Raw genomic sequence first — 13103 nt, 5'->3', positions numbered from 1 at the left:
TTTATTGGGATCTTTCTCTCCTCAGCAACGCAGAGAGCGATGTTTGTTTTTTTGCCAGGGGAGATGCATGCACGTGAACAATTTTGTCCTCGCTGTTTCCTAGACAACTGGAAATGAATATTTTTTTACCAAGAAAATATTATTTTCACGAAATTTTCATTGTTATTTAATAATTTTTAATTTTTTTTTAACCGCTTCTCGCACAAAACGTGTGCGAGTACGACCAAAAAAATTTAAAAAAATTTAATTAAACAAAAAATTCTTCAAGCAAACCTTGTTAGCTATGTTCATGAAATTTTTATAGAACTTGGATTAGATCCGGCGATTCCGACCCAACCCAAATAAACTGTGCTATTCTTGGGGCTCCTATGTTCACGAGACATGAGTTTGAATCAGGCGCTAAATCACAGTTAACCACATAATATGTGTGTCTGAATTATATATCAAGCTAAGAGTACAAATAAGAGAATCTAGGTAAAAATTCTTTCAAAAGGAGACAAAACTAGACGAGTAGAGGAGAGAAGAGAAAGGAGAGCGGAACTCTTTAACAGCAGAAGAAAAGAGGAAGGAGATCTTTATTTGAGGTCGTGGAAGGAACCGAATACTTCCAAAGGGGGAGGGAGTGTAGTGGTCAGCGTGATTGGTTTGGTTCGACGGTGGAGATTGGTCGGAGGAAGCCGACATATGGTGACTAGTGAGCCCCACCGCACGCGCGCTTCTTCCTCTTGTGGCGAGCGCGCAGGCGGCTGTCCTTTTCACTCTCTTTTATCTCCAGCTGGAATCTTTTGGGTGTATGGCGAGAAATATCCAGCTCGACTCTCACGAGGGGAAGAAGGGGAAGAAGGGGAAGGCTCGTAGTCGAAGTCGTGAACGTGGTCGGTTTGTGTTTCTCCTCCTCGCTTTAGCTGGTTCTGCCTCTCCTCCATGCGGGCTCGTGACGTCTCCAAGTTAGGTCGCTGGTGGTTGGGTCTCAGTTTACACGTGTGGAATGGATTCGTTATATTTATAGGGATTGATTAGGTACTGTATCTGACTTCATCTTAGATCTGTTGTGGAAGAAATTATATCATGCTCCACGGTATGCACCATATAGCTGCACGCCACACCAATCACTTAATTTTCTTCCTTTGAGTTTTGTTCATCATACACTTATCTAGATCATTGGTCTAAAGAAAGAAGACAAGCTAATTGGCATGGTATAGCTATTTGCGACCGAACAACCTACAAGAAAATAAAAGATGAACAGTTGTAAGCCTACATAATCTACCTTTCAAACCAAGAGAAGGAGGTATCAGGTGTAGTTTAAGATTTCTCTTCTTAAACCAGTTTTTGTGCTGTTGAAAAATGAACTCTAGCTCTGGATTAAGAACTGAAACAAGGGAAGAAAGTATCAGATGTAGTTTGAGATTTCTTTTGGTTGAAAAATGAGCTCTAGCTCTGAATTAAGAACTGAAACGAGCATCATACATAGATGATTCTGCAACTTTCAATTCAATGATGAATAAAGAAATGGGCTAACCATTTTTTGAGAAGGAAAAAAAAAAAAATCTAGAGCATACTTAGAAGGCACATGCAATCAATTTAATTCGACAACTTGTGGGCATAAAAATGGCACACGTGATTTAAGATATAATTTGTCCTGTTTTGGACTGGCTTTGCCTTTTCTGATCGTACAAAAGGTCTAAGCCCACGGTTAACTCGGAAGAATCGTTCAAAAAGGACAAACTTGTGTCCTGTGCCATTGTTTCCACTTCATTAAGTGGCACACTTCACAAGAACAATGTCTCCACGCCAGCTGAGAGACAGTTTTGAGCTATTAAAATATTTTTGAAACATAAAAGGCTGGATGGTTGTGGGATTTGTTGACTTGATGCTCGGTATGCTAGCGTGGGCAAATTTTGTTGCTGGAAACGTAAAACTGGATATTTCTTGTGACTGATAACTGATGGCATCCAATACTACAAAATCCTTACCTAATGAAAACGAATTTGGGTTTCAATTTATGAAGTTCTCGCATTTTGCAATCACATGCTAATTCTCCATCCAATCTAATTAAAAGATCTCCGAGGGCAGTATAACTTCGAGCTTATTTAGACTAGCTTAGAGTTCACTCCTATCAAAGAAACTAACAAATGCCACCATGCATGCATATCCATAGGAACCATGAGATAACTATCAGCATGATACACGTCATAGCTATAATTGAAATACGGGCCTAAGTTTGTCTGCTACTCACTTTAGCCAAAATTTGAGATGGAAAAATGTTCCGTTAATTGGTCACATTAGTCAAATTCCTTCACTCTCCATTTGAAAAGTCAAGGTCTATTGCAAAGTTCTATGAAGGTTGCTAGAAACGAATACCGCATTAACAAGTGACATCTTCTTGAGTGCAGACCACAATAGTTCTTGAGGAAATTTATGGTTGCCGCTAAATTTTGATCCGAGGCTGGGATGGTGCTCAGCTCCCCTTGAGGTCGGTGAGAACTAAGTTGAATGTGGTCGGATAAAATTGAGGTGAGGAAGATCTGGTTACCTTCGAGGCTAACCTGCAAGAAGTCTACTTGCTACAAAATTTTTGGCGGAGACCCTCTAATGGTTAAGTTAAAATAGTAGAGTAACAGTGTGGAAGAAAAAAAAATTTGTAAAGAGTAATCTCCAAAAATAAGCTTACCTAAGGGTCATCGGGCCATCCCTTTATATAGGGTAGTATACTGATCTATTACTTGATTTAGCGTGACGTGCTTTAATTACAATATTTCTTCCACCACTTATCTCTCCAAACATGTTATTTTTTATCTATGCTCTACCATGCAATTTACTTTCCTCTGAGTAAAATAAAATTGCACCTTCTCAATTTGTCATAACTCATGAGAGAATGCGATATTTTCTGTAAGTCGTGATGGAATAACTACTGTAGTATCGCTTTTTGTCTGTATGTTTTCTGAATTCATCAAATCCTTGACACTCTGAAACTCCTCTTCCATCCCAGTTTAAACAAAGCAAGGTTTTTGACGGTATATTGATCGTCCAAGCATCTCTGACTACCTATATCTGTGGTCTTGAAAGTTGAAACAATGAACCATTTCAATCCTTTGACAGATGCTCTTCCACAATGCAATACTTAATTTTCCGTGGTTTATCCGTCAGAACTAGTCGCATCTATCCATCATTGTTCCTATCTTAATCCAAGTTCTGTCATTATTTTAGCCCACAATTCAGCGACGCATTTCTGAGTTCAAACATAAAGCATCCTGGTTCATACCAAATTTTTTGAAGCCACGGGAACTAACAAAGAAATCTTGGTGGAACATGAAATCTGGATGCAACCTTGACATAAAAGAATAAGAAAGATGCTGTACTTCCTAAAGCTTGCTACTGCTTTTGATATCAAGAAGCAACCTCAGGGCGCTACTTTCATGCAGAGGAGATATAAAAGGACATCATCAACCATGGAGGCTTTAAATTGGAAAGATTTATTCTATACTGTCTGAGATGCATCGGCCCACAACCGATGTGATAGGCGGTTAATAAGAGCTCATCATGAAGCCTCTACCTAATCAGTCAAAACCCGTCACGTGTTTGACACCAGAGGCGCACGGAAGTTTCTCAAAATTCAAACCCTCCTTAGCGCAACCATGATCGCGAACAATTTCCATAACCATACGGCAAATGAGTGAAATACCTGTATGTGATCTTTAGGATGCGCGATTGGTTACTAAAAATAATCGATCCAATTACCCGATTTCTTCGGCAATGGGTGTCAACTCTAGTCTATATAAACCACCTTCGGAAGATCCTCCAAGTAAGTACTTTTGAGTTCCACTCTCACAACACTATTACTGGTTTCTGAGAGTTCGTCTAACTTAAGCATCTAAGGATTTATTGTCGGACACTTTCTGGCAAAAGAATTTCTCTGTCTTTACTGTTTCAAGTCATCGGGCGTCAAAATATAGGTCAGAGCATGATCTCGACCATCTAACATCGCCTCGAAGGTGACTAGCATCGTAGTCATCATCATCTGAGCGTAGTAGCTACCAAACCACTACCTCGAAGATGAATTGTGACCTTCGGCCGACCGTCCGAGCAATCCAGTAGCTCAGCCAGCTCAGTGTCTTAGTCGGACTGATTTTCAGCAGCAACACTGTTTAATCAAATTTATTATAATTATAAATTTGAGAATCCAGGAAATACCTTGGAGTTCACTAGGAAAGTTATAGATTGACAGACAAATGCAATAAGGATGATTCATAGTGGTTGGTCTCTGACTCTGCTCCCTTGATGTCCTGATGATGCCTCTGACCTGCATATTCTGCTGTTGCTTTTATATGCTTCTACTTCTCTCAATCTTCCTAATTGTCTCTGCAGAGACCATGACGATTTGCTGGCTCATATATTTTTTATGGTTTGACACCAGAACGGCCTAACCATATCCCCTGCCTCTACAGTCTAGAGGTGGATCAAGGGCTAGAATACCAAAGACCTGTTTGAATTTGATGACTCACACTTTTCCCTGCCTCTCCATTGGTGAAGTATTCTTTCTTCTTGCTTTTCAACTGGAAGCTATCCATGGGAGTAATTATTTGCTACATATTCTTCATGGCTAGGGCTCATCTTGGTGCAATGTTAAAGGCTTGGGCTAACAAGTGCAATAGCATAGGTTCAAGTCCTGGACCAGCTACTTTGTGTAAAAAAAAGGCTAAAGGAGTTCATCCCTCCTAGGGCCCCAACTTGTTGGAAACATAACTGAGTAATGATATTCTTCATGGCTATTTTGAACAACAGCCATTCTTATTTTTTAAATTTAAGATTCTGTTCTGATGCAGCATTATTTGTTAATTAAGCGGAAAGGAGAGTAGGTAATAGAATATAGTCTATCATTTGTAATTTTGGTAGTCTACTCTTCTGCAAACAGTCGTTGCAGCATATTAAAAACCTATAAAATGTCTGATAAATGGGAAAAATTGGCATCCCCTCCTCCCAAACTCAACACAGCTTTTCCATTTCAGCCTTGATGTTCTTTTCCTTGTTTTCTGATATTATAATTATTTAGATGTCAACAGCTTATAAGCTTATATATGTCAAGGCCATTTCCTCCAGCAACTTCTAGAATCATTTTTGTGGTCTTCATTATGGTACTGGTGTGCATGGCTCTTCTTGATGATTCTCCCTATAATTTCGTGAGGCTCTTCTTGGAGGTGGTGATGGTGGTGGAGGTGGTACATGCTTTTGTCTTTTCGCTTGCAATGTTATGGTTCGTCTTTGTGATGTTTAATCAATTGTTATTGATTTTTTTACTCAAATTGCAGCCATAATATTATGATTCATGATGGTGATTAGCTCAAAGGTGCTTGGTTTGCATGTAACAATGCTCATGTTCCAAACAAATACCTTGTAATTTTCCGAGCTCTGTAAATTTCGGTTGATTTATTTTAAGGCTATGAATCATGATTGACACTAGAACTCTTAGTCTGTCTCACTAATTGTACATTTTGTTATTGAATTTTATTTAAAATATACATCTGTAATCGCTTGATGCATGGGTTGAAACTTTGTGAACACATTAAATTTTTGATATTCGTGGCACAGGTTTGATCCATAGTACCTATTATTTTAGTTACCAATAATTATATTTACTTACGTACTTATTTTTGTACCATAAGACTGGACTCAAATCCATTAGCAGATTACCCTTGAATCTTTAATGCCCGTTTCAATATTTAGGACCATCCTATCCTCTCCTAACCTTCATCTTCATGCAGGGCATGTATTACATACTTGGTTCCATGCTCTCTTAACCTAAATATCTTAAGCAGTGGCCTGGTCATGCAAATTCAAATACATAACAAGAATCAACGTGATTTTTATACGTCAACCCTTGAAGATACATTTGATTAAATTAGACTAATTTCAATTTTTTTTTCTATGAGCAGTGCACCTTTTAATAGTTGTACTATGACAGTTTACAATGAAGAAATTGGCCACATTGTAAGGGACTAAGAATTCCATGCCCAAGAACTATGAGCCCTTGATCCATTGTATAGTTAGTGGTTATACTCCACTTTGATTGGATGGAGACTGTGTTTGAACCTATGGAAGGCCGTTCTCTAGTTTTAAACAAATATAGACATTCCATCATTCCTGGGAATGGTTGATGATACTCATCTCTTTTCTTTTCTTTTTTCTTGTTTCTTGGGAGGTGAACATGAAGCCATCCAAACTCCCCAAGCAAGCAGAGGCTGGGTTGTGCTTGTGATGGAGTTTAGGAAGAATGGCCTGAAGCAGTGAGTCATTGGCCAATTTAGCAAAAGCCTGCGATGCCAACTCATGCAGTGTAAGATGAAGTGCAATAAGGAGATAAAGGATAGATGATTTCAGGGAACATCTTTTGAAAAAGGCATTGTAAGCCTGCTAGTTTCAACATATTGAGGGTTGGCTTGGTTGAGTTAATAAAATCCCATTGGATGCTCGTGGCTTGGATTCGATCTTATCTTTGCCCCGGACTCTGATCAGACTTTCTTCTATCCTAAGCTTTGTGCACACTGAAAGTTACTTAGACCGATTAATGTTGGCTCGATAACTCCATATTTAACCGTTCCTGGTTTATTCTACTAGTTTCTGTAGGACACAATTACATGGCAGGAGGAATTTCTAATGAATGAAACTGGCACCTATAGCATTACTCATGATTATTTGAACAAGCATCATCTAAGAAAGTATCTAAATTGTTTTCATTTAGATGAGCAAGGTTTATAGGCTATGCGTTTATTAGTCCGAATGGCAGCACCAGCATTTTGATTTCGATGCGAATATTGATGTAGCCTGTAGGTCACATTGGCTGTGCGAATGGCAGCTGCCACATGAACCTTGGAGGCTATTTCTTCTCTGGGGAAAACGATTTAGCTAGTAGCAAAGGTAGCAATGGCCCTGCTTGCTAAGCTAAATGATGGGCGAATGTAAAGAAACATAATTGCATCAAATTTAAAGTTGAGGAGGCACAATGTGAAGCATCGCAAACAATACTTTTTTTTCTGTACTAAAACACACAAGCTCATAGCACATCCAGTGTTCCTCTACCAAATTCTTCATCCAAATCCGCAATCACGTTTTTGCCTGAGTCCCAAGCCTTGGACCCCCTAAACTTCAGAGACCTTTCCTCCAAATACAAGAAACAAAGATACAATTAATAAAGAGTAGTGCTTACAATTTTAAAGACCCGTAAGCTAGATTTTAAACATGATGAAGGATAAATATCAACGTTGTCTAAATAAAATTATTTTGCAAGGTATTAAAACAAACAAAAGACTCGGTGGCCCCATAAAATTCAAAAATATTTCAAATAGTCAAACTCTCATGTTGTCCAATTTTCTGATACGTGTCTTCACCTCCACTCCCTACCAAATTAGATTCTCTCTTTGCATTCTAACGTTACAGAAGCCCAATCTTACTAAGCCCATCACCATGCCCACTCCATTTTTCACTTCTCTTTCTCTACATTATTGACATCTCATAAAATTTAATGAGTAATAAAACTACTTACTCTTCACTGTTCCCATTCGCCCATTTCATCACCATAGTGGCTCTATCATTCCCATCTCGCAACAAAAAGTTGGTCATAAAACCACTGAGTTTGAAACTTTATTTTAAAGCAGATCGCCCTGGTCCCAACCATAAGTACCCCTCAGGAGGGAGGGAGAGAGAGAGAGAGAGAGAGAGAGGGAGAGAGAGAGGCCCTCCCCCACCGCTGCCTGTTCCTAATTCCTTCCCCTGCCCCACCGAAAAGGCCAAATCCCTCACATCAACAAAGTTAAAAACACGAAAAAGAGGAGAGAATGCCATATCTCCCCTCCTTTCCACTGTCATCACATGGAATGGAAGTGGGGGTTTAAGGGAAAAAAAAAAGAAGGGAAAGAAAGAGAGATAGAGAAGAAGAAGAGAGAGAGAGAGAGAGAGAGTGAGTGAGAAACCCTAGATAGATGGGCATTCCTAAGGCCCATCCTCCTCGCCCAATCTCCTCTCCACCAACACCGTCTCTGTTCCCAATCCTAACCCTCGTTCTCGCCAGCGTCGTCTCATCCATCTCTCCATCCGCTGCGGCCGATCTCTACGCCCTGATCTACAAGGGCTGCGCAAATCAGACTGCCGGCGGCGGCGCCTCCCAGCAAGCCCTCGCCGCCCTTACATCCTCGCTCACCGCCCAGGCCACCACCGCCAAGTTCTACAAGACCACCACCTCCTCATCCGCTGGAGGCCAGGCGATGTTCGGTCTCTTCCAATGCCGCGGCGACCTCAGCGCTTCCGACTGCTCCGCCTGCGTCGGCCGCGTCCTCCCCATGTGGAGCTCCCTGTGCGGCCCCGCGGTCGCCGCCCGCGTCCAGCTCACTGGCTGCTACGCCCTCTACCAGGTCTCCGGCTTCCCCCAGGTCTCCGGCACCCAGATGCTCTTCAAGACCTGCGGATCCGGCGGCGGCAGAGGGGACTTCGAGCTGAAGCGCGACACCGCCTTTGCCCAGCTCCAGAGCGGGGTCGCCGGCGGGGCGGAGTTCTACGCGACGAGCTACGCGTCCGTGTACGCGCTAGCGCAGTGCGAGGGCGACCTCTCCACCAGCGACTGCGCCGAGTGCGTGTCCCAGGCCGTCCAGAAGTCCGAGGTGGAGTGCGGCGGCGCCCCCTCCGGCCAGGTCTACCTCGATAAATGCTACATTAGCTACTCCTACTACCCCCACGGCATCCCCCACGGCGGCGGAGGTCCCTAATCTTTCCTCCCTTCCTATTTTCTATTGATTCCATAGAGAACAAAAAAGAAAAAAAAAAAACCCCTCATATCAACTCCTTTTTGTTTCCTTTCTTCTTGATCTCAGTTCCTTATTTTATTATTATAGTTTTGTAGAAATTTTCTCTATTATAATTTTGGGTCGGTAATTGGGGATTAGGGCAGCAAACAGCGAAGACGGTGGCGATAGTGGTGGGAGGGGCAGCGGCGCTGGGTTTTCTGGTAATCTGCTTGCTGTTTGCCCGGAGTCTAATGAAGAAAAAAGACGGTGAGCACTTATTTCCTAGCAAACAAACCCCATTAAACTCTTCTGTGATAGCGATGTGTTGCGAAATTTGGTTTTGTTGTTTGTGTGTTTAATTTCTTTTTGTTTGTTTTTCTTCTCGTTTCTGAGTTGCAGACTTTTGAAGGTTGGTGGTGATGGGTGAGACGTACGGGAGGAGTTGTAGAGGAGGAGAAAAGAAAATTTTAGGGGGAGGAGGGTGTGGTGAAACGTGGGAATGGTCGTTTTTCCTGCCGAGGGGGGATGTGGGATACAGAGGGGGGGTTTTGGCGTTTTCCTTGGGATCCAGCATGTGAGAGGAGCGGGGCAAAGGAGGGTGAGAATTGAGAAGAGAATAATGTGTGTGTCTGTGGGAGCGCGGAGGTTGGGTTTGGGTTGGGGTGGTGGTATTGATCCAATCTTTGGCTCTGTTCGAAGATGCTCCTTGTCTCATTTCCATCATGTATATCTCTGTCTCTATATAGAGATGCTAGGAGTGCACACAATCATGGGTTTTTTTTTCCAAATAATTAATCCATCGGGATAAATTTTTGTTAATTCATTCTAGTTGTTTTGATGTATTAATTTCGTCTTCTTTTTTTTTTTGGGTGGGGGGGCTTGGAGAGTTTTTCAACTAAATGTCCTTTTAATGATTTACTTGGTTCGGTTTCCTTTTCAAATATGAGGGAAAGAAATTATTGCCTACGTTGCATGAACCATGTGGCCGCGCCCAGAGTTGATAACAACAGCTGGTTTTTGTGGACCCTATTCATGGAGCATGTATTTTTGGTATTGATCCAGGACCACACTGATGCATGCAACTTAGGCAATAATTTCTCCAAAATCTTTGTGAGAATTTTGTTTCTTTATAATGAAACATGGTGGGCTTCAATCGTACTTCTCTCTTGGAACAAAGGCCGCTACTCCGAGGCAGGTCTGTTCAAAATTTTAATATTTGCTTTGAAACTTGTCTTGCTGATTTGAGACGCATAGGCTACTTAAAATTTTTAGATTAACCGAATCTGCACTCTGAGGTGAATGGTAGCAATATATTTCCTGAAATGCAGTGTTATTGGTTGTTGGGGCTGCAAATGGATTGGATGAACGTTATTTGTACTTTTTGATCAGGTCTCCATTGAATATCGGTTATAGCTAAGGTGACGATAGGGTGTTTAGAAGCTTGACCTGGCCAACAAAATTCAAAGTTTAAAGCCGTTCTTGTTGGGTCTAGTCTGAGCTTATGAAATTGTTGATGGAAGAAATCCCCAAGAATGTTAGACCTTGACAAAGTGCTCGACTGGTTGCTGGTGAATGTCTTTTCTGCTAATATTCTTTAAAAAAAAGAAAAAAAATATCTGATCTCTAAATATCTTAAAGTTTTCCTTAAATAATAATAAAAAAAATCATGCGTTTGTTATATTTCATAGGCTTCATCTGCCAGTCAGGCAAGTGATCTTGAGTGATTACTCGAGGTGTTCTGAGTACTTTTGCCCTCATAAATTGTTCTTATTTAAGTTCTAATGTGACAACTATATGGGTGTGAAAGCAATGGACGAACTTATGATGTAGCTTCCATGCGTTTCGAACTTGCCGGGCTGGTCGTCGGTTAAACGCAACAAGAGTCAATTCTGATTCAAAATTGACTAGTATCGCATACCATGGCAAGAATGTTTGTCTCGTGCAATTCAAAAGTTTGGGTGTTTGTGGATGATTTTGATCTGCATGCAAGTGTAGATTTATTGCCAGAATTTACTCCTCATAGCATTGGATATGCGGGGATGGTCTTCTTGCTCCATGGCTGGTTAGGATGATAGACGGTTAATTTATATTCGAGGAACAGTGGAGAAAAGTGAGGATAGTTGCCACACGTCTGTGGATCGTATCCACTAGTTTGCATTATAACAAATCGGACTTTGGCATGTATAGTGTACATGAAAGAGAGTATACTGGTTGTCTTCGTCAAATTTGACTTGAAACTTTGTCGCTGATATCGTTGAAGAACGCTTTGAAGTTGGTGTGCTTCTCTTATCTCACTTTTTTAAATTAAAAATCAAATTATTAATATGTTAATAACTATAATATTTTTTAAAAATATATATATATAAAAATTAATGATGCAGGAACTCACCGACAGAAAGCGATTAGAGAGTTCAGGCTTCATATCGAAAATAGACAGATTCTCTTGAGATCATATAACGTGTCATCATATCGACTGAACGATTAAGCATCCGAGTCCCTCGATGCCTGAACTGTCTAAACCACAGCAGAAAAAGGACACCATAGATTACGAAAAAAAGAAAAAGAAGAAAAATCGCCATCCCACCTTCGGAAGTAATGGAGTCCCTTTAATACTAAGGTCCTATTTGGGAGAGCTGTTGGCAGTAGAGCTGTTGGAAGTAGAGCTGTCTGAAGTAGAGCTGTTATAAAAAGCTGTTTGCTGTTTGGTAACTACATGCGTAAAGTGCTGTGGTACTTTGTTTTGTGTTTGGTAAATAAACTGAGAAAGTACTTTTATATGACAAAATTACCATAAAGGACATTACATAGTATTATACAACACAACATAATAAAACATAATATAAATTAATACATAAATATACGATATAGTATAATATTATTGTAATATAAAATAATATTATGTTAATATAGCATAATGTAATATAATTATTAGAGTAAATTAATATTTGGTAATATAACATAATATTAAATTATTTAACATAACATATTAATGTATTATGATATAATGTAATATATATTATATTTATAATATAATACAATAATAAAAGTATAAAATATTATAATTATTAGTATAAATTAATTTCTCATAATATAACATAATATTAAATTATTTAAAATAACATATTAATGTATTATAATGTAATGTAATATAATACAATATTTATAGTATAATACAATAATAAAGGTATAAAATATTATAATTAATATTATAAATTAATTTTTCATAATATAACATAATATTAAATTATTTAAAATAACATATTAATGTATTATGATGTAATGTAATATAATACAATATTTATAGTATAATACAATAATAAAGGTATAAAATATTATAATTATTAGTATAAATTAATTTTCCATAATATAACATAATATTAAATTATTTAACATAACATATTAATGTATTATGATATAATATAATATGATATTATATTTATAGTTTAATACAAAAATAAAGGTATAAAATATTATAATTAATATTATAAATTAATTTTCCATAATATACCATAATATTAAATTATTTAAAATAACATATTAATGTATTATAATGTAATGTAATATAATACAATATTTATAGTATAATACAATAATAAAGGTATAAAATATTATAATTATTAGTATAAATTAATTTTCCATAATATAACATAATATTAAATTATTTAACATAACATATTAATGTATTATGATATAATATAATATGATATTATATTTATAGTATAATACAAAAATAAAGGTATAAATATTATAATTATTAGTATAAATTAATTTTTCATAATATAACATAATATTAAATTATTGAACATAACATATTAATGTATTATGATATAATATAATATGATATTATATTTATAGTATAATACAAAAATAAAGGTATAAAATATTATAATTATTAGTATAAAATAATTTTTCATAATAATTTTTCATAATTTTTCATAAAATAATTTTCCGCGGTCCAGGGGCTCTTCTTCATGGTTCACGCTCGAGGAGGACCTCAGCGTGGGCCGCGAGGTTAATGATAAAAAAACAATAGATTAATTTTGGAAGGTATGGAAAAGGATTAAAATTTTTTTCTTCTAAAATGTGGTTCAAGAGATGCATATAAAAATTGAAAAGAAAAATATCTTTTCTTACGGAAGGGAGTCTGACGGCTTGGGTTCTTGGCTCTAGCAGATTTTTAGGTTTATACAGGGATAAACTATGTAATTATGTTATTTTAATATGGGCATTTTTGTCAAAAATACAGCTTTCCGAAAAAGCTGAAACAACTTCCTCCCAAAAGCTCCAAATTGGAGCTTCCTCCCAAAAACTGTTTTCAGCTTCCCGCAAAAG

At 38.1% G+C, this 13103-nt stretch overlaps 1 protein-coding gene across 2 annotated transcripts; it reads left to right on the top strand.

Annotated features, from left to right (window-relative positions):
* Positions 1–7713: 7713 nt before the first annotated feature.
* LOC103703892 (plasmodesmata-located protein 2-like) lies at positions 7714–9617 on the top strand. 2 transcript variants are annotated; one of them, XM_008786932.2, is made up of 3 exons: positions 7714–8745; positions 8936–9038; positions 9171–9617. In XM_008786932.2, exons 1-3 carry the CDS (start codon positions 7974–7976, stop codon positions 9196–9198), a joined length of 903 nt encoding a protein of 300 aa, XP_008785154.2. In that variant the 5' UTR covers positions 7714–7973; the 3' UTR covers positions 9199–9617. The 2 variants fall into 2 exon arrangements, with proteins under 2 accessions (XP_008785154.2, XP_008785155.2); XM_008786933.2 differs by having other exon boundaries at positions 7720–8745; positions 8931–9038.
* Positions 9618–13103: the final 3486 nt, after the last annotated feature.

The sequence above is a fragment of the Phoenix dactylifera genome, unplaced genomic scaffold (assembly GCF_009389715.1).
Source record: "Phoenix dactylifera cultivar Barhee BC4 unplaced genomic scaffold, palm_55x_up_171113_PBpolish2nd_filt_p 001054F, whole genome shotgun sequence".
NCBI lineage: Eukaryota > Viridiplantae > Streptophyta > Magnoliopsida > Arecales > Arecaceae > Phoenix > Phoenix dactylifera.
The sequence above is the reverse complement of the archived record's forward strand: the minus strand, read 5'-3'. Positions and strand labels throughout refer to the sequence as shown.

Coding starts and splice junctions, on each gene's coding strand:
- LOC103703892 (XM_008786932.2), top strand. CDS start 7,974: ATGGGCATTCCTAAGGCCCATCCTCCTCGCCCAATCTCCTCTCCACCA. Junction 8,746..8,935: donor CATCCCCCACGGCGGCGGAG/GTCCCTAATCTT, acceptor GGATTAGGGCAG/CAAACAGCGAAGACGGTGGC. Junction 9,039..9,170: donor TCTAATGAAGAAAAAAGACG/GTGAGCACTTAT, acceptor TCTGAGTTGCAG/ACTTTTGAAGGTTGGTGGTG.